Below are 22,948 nucleotides of genomic sequence, written 5' to 3' on the forward strand. Positions count from 1 at the left end.
TGAAACAGGGATGAACCAGTACTCACACTGTTACTTACAGATTTGTACAGCAGAGGTGGCTGCAACCAGAGGTGATTTCATAATTCATTTCATACTCATGCTTTTTACAAAATCCTGGCCTTATGTTTAATGAACTATTTACTCAGCTCAAGCAGTAAATTCATTCACAGTATTAGGGATCTATCAGCCAGATTTGCTTTTATATAAAGAAAGTGCAAGTTCTATAGAAATGGAATAGGCACGTTAAGGAAATCTTTCTACCTGCAGACCCTCGATACCCAGAAATATTACTTACTTAGATTATAGCATTTCCCCCTCATATAATCAGAAGTCTTTTTCTTTTCAAGCCACCGCACTTTGTTTTTTTGATTTTAAATGATTTTCTTCCAGCCAGAGTTTGTGCTAGGGCTGCCTGTCCCCCTGCAGAGCAGTGATCAGTGGAGAGGCTCTGCTGTGACTCACTGTACCCTCAAATAACCTCCGGACTGTTCCGACCAGAGCTGCAGCAGAACACGGTGGCTGCTGACTCAAACAGATGCAACACGGCCTCATTCCCTCGCAGAGCATGGTGCCTTCTCTGTGCCATTAAATATGATTCATACACAGCGCATTGCCAAAATCAAAAGAACAGATCAACATTAGCAGACAGTAAATTCTAAGTCTGCTCTTCTTTGAATATTACATGCAAATAACTGAGAATAATTCTGCGTATAGCGACTTGCCCTTCAACCTCAGTGAGGATGTTACAAATTTACCACAAACACACAGTCGGTTTGACCATATAAGCACCCAAAAGAAACATCAGAGATGCCTGACACCAAAGTCAGGGAAATATATGCCAGTGTTTTGCATCAACTGGTCATTAATTAGCAGACTGTGGTGGAAGCACTGACATCAAAAGTCATTAAAACCACATCCAAAAAACACCTTCAGATTTCATAGAATCTAACATTCATCTCTGCCCCTCAGAAAAGGAGCCAATGCCTTTGGAAGAAAGGAGGACATGTGACAGAAGAGCTTTTGAGCAATGCTGCCAGACAGCATGGCATGAAGCAGTTCCTGTCTTGACAAAAAAGTCGCAGAGAGAGACAGACTTGGCTAATAATCCCATCCTTTTCAACCAGACAGGATGTGGTTCTACAATAAAGAGACACTATTGACTCCATTAACCTACAGTGCTGGAAACAAGTCATGAAAAATGTATGAATTTCCACTGCTCATTACCACCCTCTAAATAGCTGCTACAGGCTTACCTATCACTTGCAGTATTTTTCAAGAGAATACTGTAGTCCAGAGAGAGCAGCATTTCCTAACTCAATATATTTTTTTCTTCAAGAAAGAACAAATCTGTGAGTATCTGCTGATATATTTATGTATGATGAATTAGTCTCTTCCTATGGCATAATGCAGACTCTCAAACTAGAAGAATCGATCTTGCTGTCTAGACTTTAAAGGTTTCACTAGAAAGGAGTTTAACTTTCAGTTTTCAGTGATATGGGGGGAGTGTCTGGAAAAGCAATAAATAACCAGGCCAGAAAATCTATTTTGGGATTGTTATTAATAAGGAGATCAGCAAATAATTATGTGTGGCTACAACAATTTTCTCCAGTGATACTTGAGATCCATACCATAACCCACGAATATAAATTTAGAACTCATTTCTTCACAAAAAGTCAGTCATCATTAAAGGATGATGTCACCTGTATGACCAATACATATAAGTCTTTAGTACTCCATGACCTGATAAATAGAAATATCCATTTATTTATATGTCTGTGTACCTCTCTTTTTTTTTTATCGCTTTCCCCAGCTTGGTCTCCATAAACTCAATTTGTGTTAAGTCCTCATGCTGTTTTGGCATTTAGCTCACTGAGCCTTTTCCTGCCTCTTTCTCTTTCTACAATTAATAAGAACTTTGCAAATTAGGACAACCTGCATAATGTAATAAATATCAACTTACAACGGTTTTGCCACTAAAAACACATAAACTGTCAGTATTTAATCTTCATAATGTACTTCTAAGAGTCACTTACACTCATCAAGTAACTTATTCTCCTCTCATCCAAATAATGATCCTTTCTCTCTCAAACTGAAGATGAATAAGAGGCTTTAACATCGTGTTCAGCATCACAGGAGCAGGACAGGTTCTGGTAATACTTAAGCTCTGAGAAGTTCCAGGGAATGCTCCTCTTGGAGACTCAGTTCATTCCTGTGATGTGTCAGAGTACAGCACGTTGAGGATTGCACCACCAGCCTGGAATGGGATTCTGTGAGGAGTCATCTCCCATCCTGGCATACCTGAGAGCATCCCAGCACAGCCATGACTCACAGCCAGTGAAAGTCTCTGCCAGCCTCTCCAGCTGCACTGGGACAGGGAGACAGACAGAGTTGTTCAACCAGCCACAGCCCACTTCTTTTCACTGAGGGGCCTCAAGCACCTTCCTTAGCAGCCAGACAAAGCTGAAGGCACAGCAGCAGACATAGGAAAGGGCTGCTTTTCAGCCATGGAGACTGCACCCTTGTCAGGTGACTGAACATGAGCTGTCTCATCCAAATGTGCCCTTCATCACTTCAAAGAAGCATTTTCTGGAGGCAGCTGCATACTGTGTGTCCTGTGAACTGCTGTGACTGACCACGTACAGACAATACTGCAACATGGCATTCACAAAAAGGGAGCTGTGAACAACTCAAACATCCTGTCCTCCGAGGCAAATCAAGATTGTGTAAAGGAGAGTCTCTCCTGCACACCACAGAAACCACAAAGCTCTCGTTCCACTGTCCTTGGACTGACTCACATGGAGAGCACAGCTGTGAGAGGAGCACACACCCTATTGCAGGAAGCAGGTACCACCACCACGGAAACATAGCTGAACAGCACAAGAGAGGATGGACATCCAGGACAATGAATAAACACCAAATGGCTCTCAGGAATTGTAAAGGGAATAAGAGAAAAGGAAGAAATGGCACGTTGGTATCTTGTGTCTATATTTGCGTGCCAACTTTTTTTGCCTAGGTCATTATGGTTTCAAATTTCTTTATAAAATAAAGGTTACCGAAGCTGAATTCTCAGCAGTCTGTGGAACCACAGTTCCCACAAAGGGGGCACTTTGAGAAAGGAGGTGTGAAACTAGTGAGAAATCTTTAAGGAGAAGAGTTCTAAGAAGCCCTGTTTTTAAGACAAAGTTCTAGCAATCAGGAGGTGGTAGAGGACAAGGTGTCTGTCCTCTGAGCCCTGGACCTGACCTTAAAGAGCATGTCCTGCACACTGCCCTGGTAAACCACACTATGGGCACAGGATGCAGAAGTGTGGACTTTTTATCTATTATGGCCACAGGAAGAAACTCATCACAAGACTGTTATATATATCTGTGCATTTCCTTAGAAATCTAGTTAGCCTTGTCTAAAACCACTTAAGAAGAGCTGTATGGCTGGGAATGAAAACCTTTCTCTGCATTACATAGAGAATCATCTCCAGCCTGGGCGAGATGATGTCCCTACAGTCATGTCTTGTTAAATGAATCCTTGCACAAGACCTGGCAAAATGAGGAAGAGAACAAGGGATGAAGAGAAGAACGAAGCTGGACAGTGTAACCCTTCAACATCATGTGTCTGAAGTGAGGAATTTGTAGGCATCACAGAAAAGGGGATCAGTGATTCCTCAAACCTGAATTAGACTGTGAAGAATTTGTGATACAATAACAGTGCTCTGCCTGTGACCATCACCCCAGTCCCTCAGTCTTTGTTATGCAGAAGTAGTGATGGGGGCTTCCTGCTTTCAGTTCTTCTTCCCAGAGCTCTGATGGAAGCTGTATATCACTGGTAAGCTGGGACTCTGCCCAAACAAACACATATACTCCTTTCAGTAGTCACTCCTCTATTCAACACACTACCTGGAATTTCAAGGCAAGGGATTCTCTCCCATTCTTCCCCCCAAGAATGGCAAAAATGACAGCATGAAAACACCACCACAAGAAAGCAAAAGGAAAAACCTACTGGACTTCATCCTGTTCTGTTCTGACCTGCAGTCTTCTGTGGCAGCAACAATCCTCCTTTCAAAGGTAAAATGGAGACAACCACTACCACCAGATACTCTCTGATTCTATTCATATCAGCAAGCAGCATTTGTGTGCTCTGGTGAAAGAGCAAAATCATTTGAGCTACCTTCAGAGAAAAGAACAAGGAGAACAAAGACTCCCCCTTTTGACACCAGTGAGCTCCTGCAACGGTTCTCTGGATTTGCAAGATGATGACCTTACATTCTGGCCCTCAGTTACCTGAAATAGTTGTGGTTTAGTTCATACCTCATTCTGGGTACTGGTGGGCAAAGAGTGAGCCAGCAACTTCTGGAGACTGAGTCTGATGTGTTAACAGATTCAATCCAGACAAACAAAAGCTGATGTGGAAACGGATGAAAAAAATCAAAACGAGCTGAAAAAATGGTAAATAGAACAAGTACACAGGATTCTTTCCCTGATTCCCCTCACACCCAAGGTTTTCTGTTCTTTGCTGATGAACTCCCAAATCTCTTTTTTCCCCTGCCAGCAGCCTTCATCCCAACACAAGCCCCTCATACAGCTCTAGAAGCACCAACGCTGCTTGCACTGTTATCAAACAGTAGCAGAGAATTAAACCAGGTTCCAGTCACAGGTTAGAACTGAACAGGAGCAGCTCAGGTAGAGAACTCTACTGCTTTCCCACCTCTCCTCTTACTGATAGTATCTCCTTTCAAACAGTGAGATACAACCTCCTATCTCAAAACACAGCAGTACATTCTGGAGGCAAAGGAAGAAGTGACTGAATCCTTTTTCAGCAGAGCAGCAGTCCCAGTAGAAAAATGAGGAATTACAGAACAACAGATAGCCAAATTTTTGCATGACTGCTAAAATCTTATCGAAATTGGAAATCAGACAAATTGGGGGGGGGGAATTCTTCTTTACTATATCTATGCCTATGGATCATAAAAAATGACAACTGACCTCACTCACCTCCTCTCACAAAACTACTCAAGAGAATGACTTCTCAATAATAAAATCGTAATTCCAGCCTTCATGGTTGAAAGTTGAGCCTAGAACTAGGAACAGGCTGCAAATCATTGCTTGCATGAATCTGTAAAAATTAATCAGATCTGTGAACTGCCCTGTTAATCTCAAAGCAGAGCACTGCTGAGTTCTTGTCCATGTGGTGGAAACTCTGGCCTTTCTCCATATACAGGGAGAAGATGGAATTTTTGCTAATGAATTTCATCACTTGGTCACAGTCAGGAACTACATTATTTCCCCAACTCCACAAGTGCTCCCACTTGCAAGCTCATTCCCTCAGAGGGTGACTAATGTGCAGGACAGTTCAATGAGCAGTAAAATGTAAAGAACAAAGAGAGCACAGGTTTTGTCTGAGTGGTAGAAGAGACAGAAATACGGTCTGGTGAACTCATCAAAGTCAATGAGGAAGGGGGAGGGTGTCGGGAGACTCAGTAAAGGTGGATCAAGGCTACAGACTCTTGATGTGGGACACCCAAAACACTGTGTTACAAAAAAACAAACAACTCTGTGCACAACAAATGACTTGAAGAAAGGGATAAAACCAATGGCCAAGAATTCCAACAGTTGAAAACCTAGAGGACTGAAAATCACTTTAGAGATGTATTTTTTTAACTTCTTATTTTCACTACTCTGATGGAAAGACTGTTTGAACACGACATTGCTTTAAAAAAACCCTCCAATCTGATCAGCCTTACTTATTACAGTTAATTTGTGGGTAGTTCATACCCACATTCTCATGCCTACCTCGGAAATGTAAAATAAGCCTCAGTTTCTGATAAACAAAAGTTACTGGTTTTATGTGCATACATGACTACCTATATTCTTTGGCTCCTCACAGTTTTGGATCATGGTTGAAAACAGAATTACAAGAGCAAAGTGAGTATCTGCTTTGGCCTAATGGCTTATTTTCCATAAGAAATTTGATATAAACAGTTACTGGGTTTTCTCCATTTACTTTTTATAGTCAAAATGTTGTTGCTGGCCAACATAACAGTATTCAGGATTTATTGTGTTTTATAAATCTTGCAGTGACTTTCCCGTTATCTACCATCTTCATCTCTCATTTATGAAAATAAACAGATCTTTTACTTCATTTCAAACACAAGCTCTAAAGGAAAGTAACAAAAATCTGGATTACATTAGTTGAAAGAGTTATACTGAAACTGTACCAAGAAGGCAAACTGCAGCTAGAGTTTTAAAGTCACAATGATGAGTGCTAAGCCCCTGGTCAACACCAGTGAGAAAGGTCCATATATGTTAAAGAAAAACATTTCCCCAACAGACAATAACTAGCTATTGACTACCTTTTATAGTGTAACAATGCCAAAAACATCCATGGCCAAGTAACAGACCTGTACTTTCTTTACACAGTTAAATTACACAGATTAAAAAATCCAACCCATCGGTTCTCGGTGTAAACACATATACTAAAACATATGCTAAAATACCATAAATATATAAAAGGGATTGTTCAGAGTCCTGTCAAACCAGGGAAAAGGCCAGTCTGTCTCCTCTGCTACCCAAAATTTGATTAAAATAACACAAGGACATGGTGCAGACACAGAGCAGCTTCCAGCTTTCCAGTGTTCCGGGTAGGTAAGATGTCACACACTGCATCCCCAAAAGGCAGGCAGATACAAGAGCAGCCAAAAGACATCCAACAGCATTAACCTCCCTGTCTGGACGTGGGGAACAGTTGCCCTTCCTGCTTTCATTTGTACTTTATATGTGCATTTGTAGCATTTAAGGTCGTTTTGTCACTTTGAGAGGAAGCTTAGGTTAGATATTAAGGGGAGGGGTAAAAGGTACAATAAAAAGTACAGTAGTTGTTCTAATAAATAATCTAGGATACAATCCTACGTGTGCCAATAATGTCATTTGTATTGAAGGAACTCCAAGTACGTCTGTCATTACAAGATTGTGCAATTGCAGCAGCCAAAGATGTTGAAATCTACATTCTACAGCAGTGGCAGTAATTTCAGAGGCCTGTGCCAAATCATGATTAATCACAATTCACTGGGTATTTCGATAATAACACAGGAAAACAGCTTGGCATAGAAAAACCATATGATCAATTAAGAATGCCATCAAGCCCCCCAACAGCGTAACCCGGTAGTGTGAATACCACAGCGCTTCTATAGGCTGATTAACTGCCAAGACAGAGGTTTTATACATATAAAGGGCAGAAAAAAACAAAAACTGTTAATAAGAGAGCATATGGAAAACTGTACAAATTCTTCCCTAGGAAAAGCTCATCTGAGATTATGCACTTTAAAGGAACCACGAACTGCTACACATTCAGACACACATCAGAGCCTCACCACATTTTGGGGGTGGAGGAAAAGCAGCAGGTTCTCTCTATACTGCACATACTGGTCAGGCTTATAAAAATCATCCACAATCTCTCCACCTACAAATCAAGTCAAACACATTTTTCTGCTACAACTGCACCAGTCAGTCCTGATTGATCAGATCCTGCTGCTGCCTGCAAACCTGATGGCACTCGGTGGATGTTCACACAGTTCTGCCTGTCTGGGGGGTGCCTGACAGAAGGCAGTTTGCTACTTGAGTTCTCATGCAATCTCAAACCTGTAACTGCTTTTTTTCCACAGGACAGTATCTTACTACAAAGTGCAAAACCATCAATAAAGGCACCAGTTCTTAATAAATAAATTATAGAGGTTCTCTTTTAGTTTTATGTTATTTCCAAGAAGATGCCATTCCAGAAGACTTCTCTGACTTAATGTAATTCCCCCACAATTCTCTGTAATTGCCCCAAATATTTCTCTTCTCCCCTTATGAATTAACTACACCCTGAGTCTTAGAAGATGACTTTGCCCAAATACTTATGGCTCTACTTGTCAGTAAATGATCAATAGGTCATCACCAGCTCTCAAATGACCTTGTAAATGTGTCTTACCCAAGGAGTAAAACAGAATCGATTAGGTCTGTCCTAAGCAATTGAACAGAAGGAGACGCTCCAAAAGCTGGAGGTGATGCCCATTCTTCAGGATTAAAAGGATTAGCATCTTGTCTCAAACTTCAGGAAGGATCTGATCCCAGCAGTCCTGTAGCAGTAGTCCCCAGAGGTGCTGACACCTCTCCTCGTACACTGCAATCGTGTACAACCCGCTGCTAACAAGATTCCTGGAAGGAGATGTGTTTTGGTGCATCTCCAAACCATCCCTTCAGGTAGCTACATAAGATATATACCCTGGCATTTCTGTAGTACTTTAGGAAACCACGATATGAAAAAGAAGTTGGTTTTAAATTTGGAAGCAATAAAAGAGTTTAATGAATAATTTAGAATAAAGTACTATGAGTACTAAGAGCACTGTAATTTAGAATAGTAAAAGTACTACTGTAAGCAAAAGCGTATCTTTTATGACAAACAGAAACACTGGAATCAAAACCAAGAGGCTTTAGCTTGGGAGCAGAGCCTCACCAGAACACTGGTTAGACCTAATACAGCCTATTCCAGACAAATACACCAAAATACATAGAACATTGTTCTCTAAAAAAACAATTACATTCTCAACGGCAAAAATTAATGCAAAAAAAAAATCTATAAAACTCATAAACAGATTTTTACTGTATTTATATTAATATAGAGCTTTATTATTATATTTTCAAAATAGCTAAATTCATCACCAATGGTAAGAAGTACAATTCAGCTCACTTCAGGATTCAGTAAAATATTTTAGTGATTCCAAAGGCAGCTGTTCAGTCAGCCCTACAAATTAGTATTTTATTCCTTTTGTGATGGTACTAATATTGTTTGTAGCAATTCATTATATGCATTTAAAATCCCAGCAAAGCCTTTCAAATTAAATATGTAAGAATTTTTCAAAGCCATCTGAAACTAGAGCCATGAACAGAAATATATTCTGCATCATTTATGAAAAGAAATGAGGTACTTACCCAATGTCTTAGACTCAAAATTGATGAGAAATTTCAAATTAAAATACTCGGTCAAGAGTTTTTCAGGATGATGCATTACACATAGGAATAGTTCATTTTTTTCTTACACAGTTCTATTCAAAATCTGAATGTTGAGAAGCTTCATGCAAATTTCTAACAATTGGTTAACTAATGGAGCAAATCTCTTCCATAAAGGAGTCAAAATGGAACACAACAGCAGCTAGTAAAAGACCAAAAAGCTTAAAATACTGTCTTCTATCCATGACTGGTATAGACCCTATGACAGTCAGAAGGCAAAAAATAAACACTGTCTTGTTAATTGTGTTAATAATTCACCTGTCTGTAAATAAGAAGTCAGACTTACTCAGGGTTAGATGGTGTCTGCCATGTTTCTCTAGTAAAGTATTAATTTCTGCTAAAGGGTATTATTTTCAAACGAAGATCCATTCCCTAATCAATAGGAGCCTATTTTGATTGCTTACAAAGTCAGTCTAACAAATATTGTTCTGCAAATGTTCTGCTTTCCCAAGACTTGATGTAGCCCTACATTTTCAGTTCTTTACACTGATTCACTGTCTAGTATTAAAGATACTCTATGTAACAGCGCTTTCATCGAGCAATACACACTAAATAAGACACGATACCTCAAAGAATTACCAGTAACCACCGTTGAGGTAACCTCAGGTTTTACTGCAAGGAAGAGCAGATGAGTTAAGGGAAACACACCCAAACACAACCCAAAGTTTCACTGTATGTCCTTCCCCCATTTACGTGAATATTCCACGCAGCAGATGGTAGAAAACCAGAAGTGTCCTAAAACCACAGAGATGACAATGTGGCTTCTCAATACCTGATAAATTTTTAAAAAATGAAATGGTTTCAGTGTTGTTCCATCATTGGTTTAGGACTGACATCATCCTAACAGGACACACATTGCCAAGAGAAACACAAACATCTTCAGTTTAAGTTTTTGCTTTTTCTTTTAAGAAGTCATTGAAAGTGCCTTTGCCATTTGTAGCTCTTGACTCAACTTCCTGATTTGGCCAGCAGCTGGAAGGATGTTAATCCAAGGGTACGAGAAAGGAAGTGGTAAAACAATATGCTCTGAGCCCTGGGCTCTGCATGTGCACAGAGAGCAGGGATTTGGAACCCACCACAGACAACTGGATGTGGCAGGTAAATAAAACCTGTATTAAATGAGCACAAGAAACATAAGGGGCTTTACTACTTGAGTGTTTGTTTTTCAAAAAAATATGCAGGATAGTTACTTTGTCAAAAAATGAAGTTACCAGAAATGTTACGACACTAAAGATACAAAACACAGATTCTACCCCATCTATTCTCCTCATGCAGGTTGAATATCTGAAGCTGAAAGGCTGCTTCTGAACTTCTTTCCTATGTTCAGTTTTCTTCACGGAAGTTAAGACAAATTTAAAAAGTAAACATACCAAAAAGTAAAACATCAAATTGTTGCTAGAAAAACTCCAGTAGTGTGCGAGGTTGTTGTAGAAATTTCCTGTCCTCAAGAAACTGCCATATATGAAAAGAGATTGCTCATGGTAAATATATCATGGACAGCCCATTTATAATGCTTTAGCACCTATGACAAAGAAGAAAAAAGGAGACAACTTTTTTCTCCAAGTACTTGATTTAGTCTGTTTTAGTGTAATTGAGGGCCTGCAACATCTGCCAGCAAAAGAAGTCTCTGTTAATGGCAGCTAACTATCAAGATCTCATTTCAAAATCTTTTTCAAACACAGAGCCCTGAGAGCACAGAATGGCAAAATGAAACAAAAAAGATATGTAATAAAACAGAAGTGATCAATACAAATCAAGTACAGACTGCATAATAGGAATAAACAACTGCACTTCATTCTCACGTATACCCCTGCTTAGTTCACAAGAGCTTAGGGTGAACTACAAGAATATTTCTGTGTAACGGAGGAGGGAGCATGAGAGTGTTTACACACCCCAGGGGACATGGCCTCTGGATCTAACTCAAATTGAGGTGGTTTTAAGCCAAAGGACCAAAAAGGGGAGATAGCAGCACTGTCCCTTTCAGCATCAGTGAGAGACCCTAGAAGCAACAGCTGCCTTGTTTATATGTCAGTAACAAAAATCCAGGTGGAGCTGAAGAATATGCTTTCTTAGTACCACCAAAAACACTTCCTTCGGATTCTCAGCACTTTGCAAAATGCAGAACTTTTACCCTAAACCAGAAAAACGCAGGGTCTGGCCCTGACTGCAACATTTTCACTTCATGAATTTCACCTGGGGCTCCAATGTCTGAGCTCAGGAGAACACACACTTTCCACACAAGGCCCTGTGTCTGCACACGTAACCCGCTGAAGTCCCTCTTACAGAAAACGTGCTTCACATCTGGGGTGGGTTCTCCACGCTGCTGTGCCATTAACCTGGATATTGAGACTTCATACAGACTTCACCATTAAGCCCAGAAGAAACTGCTGGAATTCTGGGGCAGGAGAACCAGAAACTCTAAATTATGCTTTCCATAACTCATCTTCCTCAAGTAAGCATGAAGAGAGCAGTGCTGCAGTGCTGCACAGCTGACAAGTCATTAATGCACAGAAGCAGCAGTGGAGATTTGAACAGTGGGTGACTTTCGAAATTAGCTGCCAAGTGGATTTGACAGGTGTAAAGCCCAGCTGCTCCTCCTGCCATCGTAAGGAAAACACTGAGCAGGAGCTGGCGGATGGAATTCTTCTGGCACAGCTTTCCTCATTCTGGACACTGTTGGGATGGAGGACAAGCACCTTGCTGACATACCTCCCTCACTGTACACACTCACAACAGGTATAGGTGAGGAGATATCTTTTTTAAATGTTTGTAACATATAGAGAAAAATATTGTCTATGTGTGTTTCTCTCTATGTACACACACCTATAAATACACACCCACATGCATATACACATATTATAAATCTATACATTTTACACATAAGTCATAATTTATATAAATAACAACAAATAGACTGTGAGTGATGAGTCTGATGGAGACACACAAAAGACACTGCAGGCATTCAGTCATCTTCCAAAGACCAAGCCCTGAAGATGAATTTCCAAACAACTGTGCCGAAATAACCAGCTGCACCCACCAGCCTGTATCCTACTCACCATGGCATCTCCAAAGTTGAGCTGATCTTTCTAACCCATTGAAATATAGACAGGTACAAAGCTTTGTTTTTTTCAGCACAAGGAAAAATTTTGTTCTCATAAATGCTACTGCAAAAAACCAAATCAAATATTTCTGACTTTCCAGTCAAGTCCAGAAGATCCAGCATGACTCTTGGTTTTTACACCCACAGAAGCTGTGCAGCAGGTCAACATTGAAGCTGAAGTGTGAATGCAGTTCAGATACACCCACAAGAACTCCCATCTCATGGACTGGAGTATAATCACATAGCAAACCCATTTAGGTTTCAGCAACAGTTATAAAAATCAATATTCAAGCATTTATCCTGCACTGAGCTCCCTGCAGCTGCAGCTTCAACTGCTCTGCTTCCAGTGCCAAGCTTGAACATGGAAACTCAGGAAGCTTTATGTCTGTCTTTTACAGAAAGACTCATAAATCACGGCCAGCATCTCACTGCTATCAGACTGCTGAGCAGAGCCACACTCACCTGGGTGCACTGCTCAGTTACAGCTGGAGGATGCTAAACAATACCTAGTTTTTTAACTGGCACAATCCTTGGAGAACAAGGAGAGGTGCTTTGCCAGCAGGGAAGAACCTGAAGTACAGAGACATCCAGGATGCTGTGACACATGGAAGCAGCTTTCTCTAGAGGAGCTGCCAAAATGGTAACTCCCAGGTCAGTATGATCAACATAACTTGTGCTCACTGTTATTTTAAAGTCTTGAAAATACTCCATTTTGCTTGGAATTCTGTGACTTTTATAAATGAATTTGACATTAAAAACTATTCTTAGCACAGCACTTAACTACCAAAAATACTTAATTTATTTTATATATGGAAGCACGCTTTTACCAAACTAAATCCTTTCAAACAAAAAAGGGTCTCCATTGCTTTTAAGTGCAAGTTAAACAGGAAGAAAATTAAAAGTAAGCCTGCCATTAGCCAACACCTCAAGATAAAAAACTCTGGAACAATGCAGTAGTGTGAAGTGCACAGAAAGTATCAGGGCAACACAGAAAACAGCACTGCAGTGAGGTTTTCCATCCCATCCCTCATTTCCAGAGTGGGAAGCCACAGGACAACACCCGTATTTCACAACAGAGCACCTGGGGAGGCAGATTCCAGTTTATTGCTCTTCATTTGGGGCATGTCCTGGGAAGGTAATGGCCTCTCCTTAGAAGGCTGCAGGGAGAGCAGTGACTCCCAGTAAGCAGCAGTTCAAAAAAGGCAAGTGCCAAAGTACACAGGCGGGATGTGGTACTGCCTGAGCTGATGTTCTGTGGGAATATCACAGTAACATGCTCTCCAGCAAAGTAATCTTTGAACCATCTCCAAGTGCTGTTTCTGCATGTTGCTGTCTTTCACAACACAGCAAAAATCGGGTCATTTATGCTCTGCTGAGTCAGTTGCTTAAATTTTCTCTTCCCCAAGCGCTAAAGTCCTCGAAGAAGCTGACAGCTTCCAAGTACTTTCTCCTCTGTTGTATATATTTCATCTTTACCCCATATAAGCAAGGTATACAAGCACGACAATTTTGATGCAGGGAATGGAGAAGCTGAAAAAATCCACTATTAGTTTTTGACTGTTTTCCCTGGAAGTTACAGCACTTCCTCCCCTCAAATTTGAAATATCCTCAAGTTTTTACTTATTTTTAGGACTCAGGAGACCGAAGCCTGAGTCTTCTCTCTGCCTTACTTTCCATACACACAGTAATCCTTTGTGAATTGATTTCTTTGTACTGCTAAGTATTTTGAGTGTCTGTTGAGGACTTAATCACAGCATCTGACAGTGTATACCTCTATTTTTCATTGTGCAGAGAGAGAACAGGCTGCAATGAAGGGGGAACATCAGCAGTATCTACAGAAGCTCCTGACTTTGACAGGGATCAATCTGATCCGTGGGACCAACATATAAAAGAGTAACTTACTCAGAAATGTTAAAATTTAGATCATCCAGAGAAGAAAACAAATCCTTGAGCAACTGAAAGAGTGGTAGTATATAACAGCAGAAACAGGAATAACAAGGGACCTGTTCTACTTTCCATTATCACGCCTAAAATAAAGAATTTGATTTGTCTCAGGCACCCCTGGAAGCCCTGTGGAAGCTTGTTGTTCAATCTGTGCAGTTTCTTCTTTAATCGTGATACAAATGCCAATAAACCAGCACTTTATAAGTATGTGCTTTATAATCCAGTACAATCAAGGTAGCTGAAGCAAAAATGCTGTCAAGCAAAAGGATTCTGCCACTGACAGCTGGGACAGAGGGGTAGGGAGGGAGGAGGGAAAAGGCTACATAAGGTCAGAGGACAAGTCTTATCTTCCACATGTCCACAAACACACCTGCTCTTACACCTCAGCCCCAAGAGCCCTGACACACGAACATATGGGCTCACTCACAGCCCCCCAGAACAAACACACCCACCACCATCCAGAACAAACCTCATCTCATTCTTCTGCAAGACAACCTCCTCATTAGCATGATGGTCAGGCTGAAGGCCCTCAGTCCCACATGTGCCACTGGCACTGGCCACTGTAAATCAGCTCCAGATTCTCATAATGGAAAAGAGTTAGTCATTGCCAGCGAAGATCCACTCTTTGTCCCTGTTTTTGCTATAAGCCTGGCTAAAGCCCCATATTCTTGCAGAGCCCTGGACAGGGTCCCAGGAAAGACTGTTCTCAAGCCACTGTTTTAGCAATGACTTCACTTATTCCAAGAAAGAGAGAACAGGCAAACAGACACATGCTCTTTTTTTTCTGCAGTGGGGGGGCAGACCGAGTTGCTCCTCCAGCCTTCCTCCTGCCTTAGGAGATACGTTCAGGATCTCCTCATAAAAATGTATTTTAGCTTTTATCTATATATTTCTCAGAAACACACAATGGCCGGAGAACCAGTCCTTGCTGTATGCCACGGTAAATCTGTTGGTTGGACAAGGTGAGTACTGTAAAGCTAGTGAAGCAATGTCTTCACCTTCAAGCAACAATATGGTTTTTTCTGATTTATCATCTAAGGATTCTGATTTATCGTCTATAGATTCTTATTTATCATCTATGGACTCATACTGAATTCACAAGCAGCACTGGTTTGTTTACAGGTGTAACAACAGGTAACTTCAACAGGCATACTTCACAAAACAAGCCATACCCAGCAGAATGCAGCAAACAGCCTGAGCCATCACCCTCCCAGGCACCCAGCTTTGCCCTGCCAGCTCAATGGACCATTCCCCACTCCTGTTTTTAGCATATTATACTGAGTCAAGCTGTTTCCTCCTTTGACATTTACCCTGCACAAGACCACCAGTTTCTTCCAGAAGGGAAAGGCCAAAATAAGATAAGATTTTTCCTTCTCTGTTCTACAACAGCCTCTTCCTTTCTTGTTGCAGAAGTTTCTCATGTGCACTCCCATTCAATGCATTCACTTTTCCTTACTTCCAATTCTAAATCTTTTCTTTCCAACCTCTTGTATTCTCCTAGATCCTATACCTGAAAGTATAAACTTGCCATAATCTATCCATCTTAAACTCCTTTAATCATAACTGCATTTTCTATTCTTTCCCTTCCAGGATGGTAGAACATGCTCCTTAAAATGCTTGTGTGAAATGTCTTTCTTTCATTTCTACCTGGAAACCTCCAATAATAAATTTTCATTTAAGCACATCATTCAAGTTTCCAAAACTCTCTTCCCAAACAAAATTATTAAGAAAAAGACACTCAGTCCACACCTTCCTGTGCCTAAAAGTGAACTGCTAGCTATGTTTCTACCATGGTGTCCTCTCCTAGTTAGTCTATCACTTTAAACTTTTCTTTCACGTTATTCTGTTATTCTCTAAAATGTCTCTAGCTGCTTCTATCCTTTGTCCTCTCTTTTTCTCCCTCTACACTTTATTTCTAGATATTTTAACATGCAATTAGAGACACAGTAATTAAATTCAAACTGACAGCTCACAGAAGCATTCTGTTCTGTCCACATTAAAACCTTGGCTCCAATTTGTCACCCTACCCACACATGTACTTCCATCTCCCCTCTTGGCTGCTGCAGAGTTACCACCATACTCCTAAGACTTCAGACTGAATTATATTATAGGCACGATTTTATCACTGATCTCTAATATCCTAGTGCCCAAACTATTTCGACATCAGGGAGATTAATTTACTCCCCCTAAAATACAACTATTCTTTATCAACCTGCAGGTCAAAAATTTTTATTCATCACCTGAATTGCTTCAAAGTTGTTTCTGAGAAATTAAAAAACCAAATTTTCCCTCATTTTTGCAGTACTGGTGATTCCCCCGAAGCCCATCATTTTGAGCCCATCACTCCCCTCTCTTGGTACCTTTGTGACACGCAAACCTGCTTGTTTTCCAACCTGAGGGGATGCCTTCACTTTCAGCACCTTATCTGGGCTACTTTTCTTAATCCCTTGATGTGGAAAGGCACACCATTCACTTCCACTACCTATACTGCTTAAGTTTTCAAAATCCATACTTTTGTTTTTCCCTTTGCTACCCCTTTGGCCAGGAAGTTTTCTCCTGCACTGACATCTGTAAATCATCTCCATTACTTAAGGTAAACACCATGAGAGAAACTAAATGCAGGGAATAATCTACCCCTCTTCTGTTACTCAGTTTCTAGACAAGGAGAAAGAGGCCATACTTCTGATTTCCTCCCTTTCTCAGGAGGGAAAGTCCGACTAAAGAGCCTAAAATCTTAAAACACAGTTACACAAGGTCAGTGGATTCTGTGCTTTCAGGAACAGCTACACCTCAGGCATTCAGACATTTTAAAACAGCAACATTTGTGACCAACTTGCATTCTAGAAGTTTTATCTATAAAGGGGAGATTCATCCTATCCCACAGTTGAGTGATAAAAGCAATCAGTAAATTGTGAAGTACACAGATACTAACCAGACTGATAACTGCCCACAGAAAGCCCCACAGCATCTGATTGAGCTTGAACACCACACAGTAAATACAGAGTACATAATCAAAGCAGAACATAAGAACTTTTCATTCACTCCACTAAAAGCAAAGATTTGGGAGAACTACTACATAAAATACACTTAAATATTGCTTTGCTGCATTTACATTAGCATCCAAAATAAAGTGTACTAGAAACTTTTATTTTGGTATGATTTCTTTTCAGTATAGTTCACATGCATGGGGAAGCCTGAGACATTCCCTTTAAGAACTACAGCAAGACTCAACTCTTCCAAAATGAGTGCATTATCACATCCACACTTGGGATTTCACCAAAAAAGTAAAATATTCCTATTGCTGTTTGGCAAATTAAATTTTATCACTTTTTTCATGCTTTCCCACTTTTAATGTCTTGTTTCAGAAAACAAAGGAAAAAAACACCCCACAACCAAAGAACACCTTCAGAGAGATCATCCCCTCCACTGCACCACAGTGTTCAGATAGTCTGGCAACAAAACCCTGAAGTTCCCTGGCAATTTGAGCACCTTCACTGTTCCCAGGCATGGTGTGCTCAGAGGAGCAATTGATACAGAGCAGAACCTTGGGAGGGCTCTCTGTGGAAGGCATCTGCTCTAACTAGAGTTAATATCCTGTATCTGCACTTGACTGGAATGGATGACTAGAGGGTTTGACTCAGAAAACAATTGCTACAACATCTGCAGTCAGGCCAAGTACAAATGCTGAGAACTTGTCAACTTTAACATCTGGAAACTGTGACCCAACAAGCTATTTGAGCCTCACTTCAGCTGCTGTGATTTCAGTTTTTTAACTGCAAAAGCAGGAGGGAGATCTTTTGCAAATCCTCCTTTTCACGCCTATCAGCTGCCTCAAGAATGTAAACACTAAAAACCAATGAAAGAATAAGATGGAAGAAAAAAAAGTTTCTGCCTTCTGCTGGACCAGCACAAGTTTGATACAAGTGTCTACTGGGAGAAAGGTTTGACTAAAACACTTTCACACATTAGCAAATTAAGACAAATTAATACTTATAACTTGAGGACAGGATCAGCAGCCAGACTAGAAATATACCCCTCCTAAACCCAAGAAGGATCTCTATCCTAGAGGGTGAGATGAAAAGCATGTAAAAGAGCAGAGTACTTAGATACCAAGTTCTAAGTTCCTAACAGGTCTTAAAATACCCATCTCAATCAAGGAGAGATGGGTGGCTTCAAAGAGCAAATTACATGACTCCCTGAAACTAAAAATTCTTGCTCAAGGATATACTAACATGAAACAGAAAACCTGCCTTTACAAGCAAACATATGGATCAGCCTGTACATCCAGAAAGTTTGGCTTGCTTTGCTCCAGTACATCAGCACAGACAGACAAGCTGAGTCATGCAGGAATATTCACTGAGGAGGAGGTAAGTCCGTCCTAAATCTATGGCTTTCTAGATCAGACAGTTTCATGACCTTTCAGCATGACTGTTCCAACCACAGCTCCAGAAAAATAATCACATGACAGCATTTCCAGAAGTCCATCCAGTGCTCAGAGACAAGAATACGAAGGGTATTGAAAGGAAACACAGACAAAGCAAAAGCTGGAAGGAAAAAAATACCATCTAAAAATATCATCTAAATTCATTAGACCACAAGTTTCTAAAAACCCAAGACTGAAGTCACAGATATTAGGTTTAATATCAAATATATCTAAGACTGCCCTTCACCATTTTGACAAATTTGTTAGAGTCCCCTTTTACCCACCAGTCTGTGAGAAATCTTCCCCAACTCCACACATTGCAAATGATCCAATATGGTAGGTTCCCAAAATCACAGATCTATATGGCTCTTCTGAGGACTTTGACAGTACTACTAGTTTCTTTGGAAAAAAATGGAATACATGTTTATTGCTTATTGGATTATCTCATCAGATCCTGAGTATTACTCAGGTTTATCCCAAGACATGCCACAAATGCACACAACCTCCCAGCAGTTCCCTCACAGCTTTAATGCTTGGGCAGCAATCCAGCAAGGAGGAGAGTCACAAGCACCACCTCACAAAACAGGCAAACAATTACCACTTACTTCATTAATCTTTTCTCATCTTTCTGAACTCTGACCTGAATTTCAGATACCCTCAGCTCCCACAGAGAAGGCACAAGCTTAAGGGTTTATTTTTCACCTTGGTTTCAATCCTCCCCAGAGCAGTAAGATGTGTTTCTGATAAGTTTATATTTGTAAGATGCTTTGACTATGTAAAGTGACATTAATTCTGTTATGTCACTCAGAGACCAGTTTTGCAGCGCTCTCACCTGATTCAGAAAGCAAAATGAGTGACTATTGTCACATCACTCCACCCCTCCAACATGAACATGGCTTTACTAGTATTTTCTTTTCCTTACCCTCCTCCCACTCCATGCTCACCACTTTCCACCACCACTTGAGTAACCTAGGCAGCTTCCTAAGGACAGAATCAAAAAGATTAAAACAGTTAGTAAATACAATTGCTCAAGTATCTTACCAATGCAGGCCATTGAATTTGTTTGATCTTTGATCCCTGAGTCTGGCTTGGGTCCTTTCTTTTCGCCCAGACCAGCTGGTACTCCACCAAGAAGGTTGCAAAATCTTCATAAACTTTAACCCACTCTCGTTTTTCCCATTCAAGGTCATCAAATTCCACGTATACCTGAGGAAATTAAGGAAAGGAAAGGATATACATTATTGCATATACACAGCATGTGTATCTATGTGCACTTTTGAAAGCACATGTTTAAAACTTTAATGTAAGAGTCTTTTATTACGCATTTTAATGTTATAGTATTGAAATTATATAATCAGTACCTGTATACCACAGAAGACATTTCTCTTGGCAGTGCAGTTGTGCTAAAGGGAGGAGAGTTACATTTGCTAGAACACTACCATTAACATGAAACATCTTATCTCATTAATGAAAAGTATTACATCAGGTATTTACAAGTAGCATTCAAGTAATACATACAGCTGTTTATACATCAGGAAGTTTTAAGAATAATTCTCATTCTCAGTTCAAATACGTGTCATGTAATACAAACCAACCAAAGAAATGGTTTTAAGGGCAGGGGGGAAACAAAGGCATTTGGAACAGCACCAGAAAGGACATCCTGAGCCTGCAGACTCTGCTACTACAAGCAAACCCAACACAGCACCCACAGAGGCAGCTAAGTTTCCTGCCATTGCCGTCCTGGAATCTCACTCAAAAAAAAACCCCCAAAAAACCAAAACAACAAAAAAACCCCCAACACCCAACAAAAAAAAAAACCAAACAAAACCAAACCCCAAAACAAACAAGCAAAACACCACAACCACTTTTTGTTTCCAGCCAAATTTATTTAGACCCAGTTTGCAACTATTTGATCTTAGGCTATCCCCTATCCCTCCCCAACACATTCTTAGTGAACAAACACACCTCCTCCCCTCAGCTGCACTCACCAAGCTAAATCCTCCAAACCTTTTGTCTCCTCTTGGGAAGGGAAGAGGGAACTCAGAGCTATCCAAAAGCTACCTACCTTACCAAACATGACTATTCTAAAACCGTTACATTTCAAAACTTACAGAATTTATTTTAAATTTTTAAAAAAAATCAACATAATAAGTTGTTCTCCAAATTATGAGAAATTTCCTAAGAAAAACCAGCTGGCAACACAAAAAGACATCACTGCTTGTCAGTGGGGAACTGGAGAAGAAGGGAAGATGCTTTCCTACCTTCCTGAATTTCAGCTCTCTGCCACACACAAGAGAACTTCTCAAACTGGAGTTTCTTCCTCTATCTGCTTTTGAGAACTTAAAATCACTGTCACAGAAATATTCTTCTCTTTTAGCTCTGGTTAATTTTAGGCCTGCAGCATACTTCCTCGTCTAGACTTTGTGTCTCACCCTTCCCAAACGTGTACTACATAGTGCTCCTCCTCATCTTGTCCTTCTCCCTTATGAGGACACAAATTTGCACCAAGCCACTTCTCACTCTTGTATCAAAATTCATCATCCCAGTTTTCCCCCACAGATACTTTTAACCCATATTACTCCCTTTCCATTCCTGCACACCTTTTCCCTTCCCTCTTTAAAGCACCAGATCAAGATAACTTAACTTATAATGTATCTTATGATATATCTTTTATATATATAAATCATATCTATATATATCTCTTAAGTATATATAATATCTTATATATAACCCAGATGACTGGGTCAAGGTAGATCAGTTCAGTTGTCTGCAAAAAATACTGTTCCTCCTTCATTTTGCATGGGCAGAGTTTTCCCTCTGGATTCACCATCTCAACATCTGGAATTTCTGCCATTTGCCTGCTGCCTCTCCTCCCACATTTCAACTACCCTGGCTGATCAGTCATCTCTGCATCACCCTATTAATCAACACATAGCTACTCTTACCTTTTCCCTTTGCCCATGTCCCTCACTGAAACTATCAGGAAACTACTGCTAGTCTTTGTGGTGGTGTCAGAATCCGCCCCACAGTAAGAGTCTGCCCCTAAAATGATTCTCTCAATTCAACTATCATCTGTTATGCTAACAAAGTAAGGGGAAAACAGCAGCAAAAACTCAAAATTAAAAATTGGAAGTTGACCCCTTTTACCGAAAAGCACTTTTTAATAACTTAAATTCTATAAATTAATTTTAAAATGCATAATAAAGTTGCAGAATAATAATTTCTTAATGAAAACAAAGTTAACAGCAAACAGAGCAATGCTTTAAAGCACTGGCAGGAAACCACATCGTATCTCAAATCATCTTTGGCAGCAGTATCTTGTATTTGCAGCTACTTCAAACCCTTATGGAGAGACATTTATTTCTAAATTTTGGCATTTGATCAATTGTAAGACAACCTTCAGTGACAGTACAGTCAAAAATCATTCTCTAAAGTCACCTTCTTCCTGGTCTCTCCTCCTGCAAATTCCACTTGATTTTTCTGGACTGGTCAAATAACTTTATTTTAGTATCTGGAAAGGCACTTCCCTTGGGTAATCCATAACAAGGTGTAAGAGGTTAAGCACCAGATCTCACACAGCAGCAGATTTGAAAAAAGGAGGCAAGGGGAATGAAGTGAATAAATATTTTTGAAAAACACAGATAAGTCTAAGGCAGAGTTGGCAGTTTAGCAACAGCCACACTAAAACATACTGTATCTCCTGGACACTGGCCAGAACTTGTGGATAACTGTGACACAATCTAGTGTTTGTGTGCGAGTTCTGCACCCCAAACAAACCGAAATCTGGTGCAAGGGTGGTGGGAGTTCCAGCCCCGCTCTCTGCAGAGTCTCCTGGCACCGTATAATTAGATCTTCAAAGGAGCAGTTCCAAGGAAAGTGGAGAATGGAGCGTGGCACAGAGCCAGGTTGCCAGTGCCCAGGGCACCATATTCCGCCTCTGGTACGATACACACACAACCTTACTTGGGAATCACTCCTACCAGCTTCCACCATCCTCAGGTCTCCATGCCAAGGCTATTAACTATCTGCTGCCTTTTCAAAGTTCATTTTGGAAAGGCAGAGGCAACACAGGCAAATGCAGAGCCCAATCATTATCCATTCTCTGTTTTGCTAGGAAATTAATTTTTCCAAACAGTAAAGCCTCTGAAGAACACAGGCTTCCCCTTTCCCTACCACATGGAGACAAGCAGGATTCCAGGCAGCACAATTTATGAAAGGGAGTAAAAAGGGGAGAGGATGAGGAAAGGAAGCGATCCAGCAACCTATGCCAACAAAATAAAATGTGGAGCCAAAGTTAGACCCTCTAAGGAGTGCAAAGGCTGAAAATACTTAATCTTTTTTGCTTCACTGACAGAACTCTGTACAGCAAGAAACTCTACCACATTTGCCTCCTGAAGAATGAATGTTGATTTTGAGATTTTTCAGCCAAATTTTGGTTCCTTG

The 22,948-nt window shown here is 40.4% G+C and overlaps 1 protein-coding gene across 5 annotated transcripts in view; it reads right to left on the minus strand.

Annotated features, from left to right (window-relative positions):
• JMJD1C (jumonji domain containing 1C) overlaps positions 1 to 22,948 on the minus strand; it is a 163,884-nt gene that overhangs the window by 87,214 nt on the left and 53,722 nt on the right. For 2 of the 5 annotated variants that reach the window (XM_051800607.1, XM_051800613.1), the window contains exon 2: positions 19,547 to 19,711. In XM_051800607.1, coding sequence (XP_051656567.1) covers positions 19,547 to 19,711 — 165 coding nt within the window. Of the gene's footprint in view, positions 1 to 8,960; positions 9,242 to 19,546; positions 19,712 to 22,948 lie in introns of those variants that run through there. The other 3 variants (XM_051800614.1, XM_051800609.1, XM_051800618.1) reach the window with 2 other exon arrangements.

Source organism: Manacus candei, unplaced genomic scaffold (genome assembly GCF_025592945.1).
Source record: "Manacus candei isolate 608988 ecotype Guabito, Panama unplaced genomic scaffold, ASM2559294v1 h1tg000050l, whole genome shotgun sequence".
NCBI lineage: Eukaryota > Metazoa > Chordata > Aves > Passeriformes > Pipridae > Manacus > Manacus candei.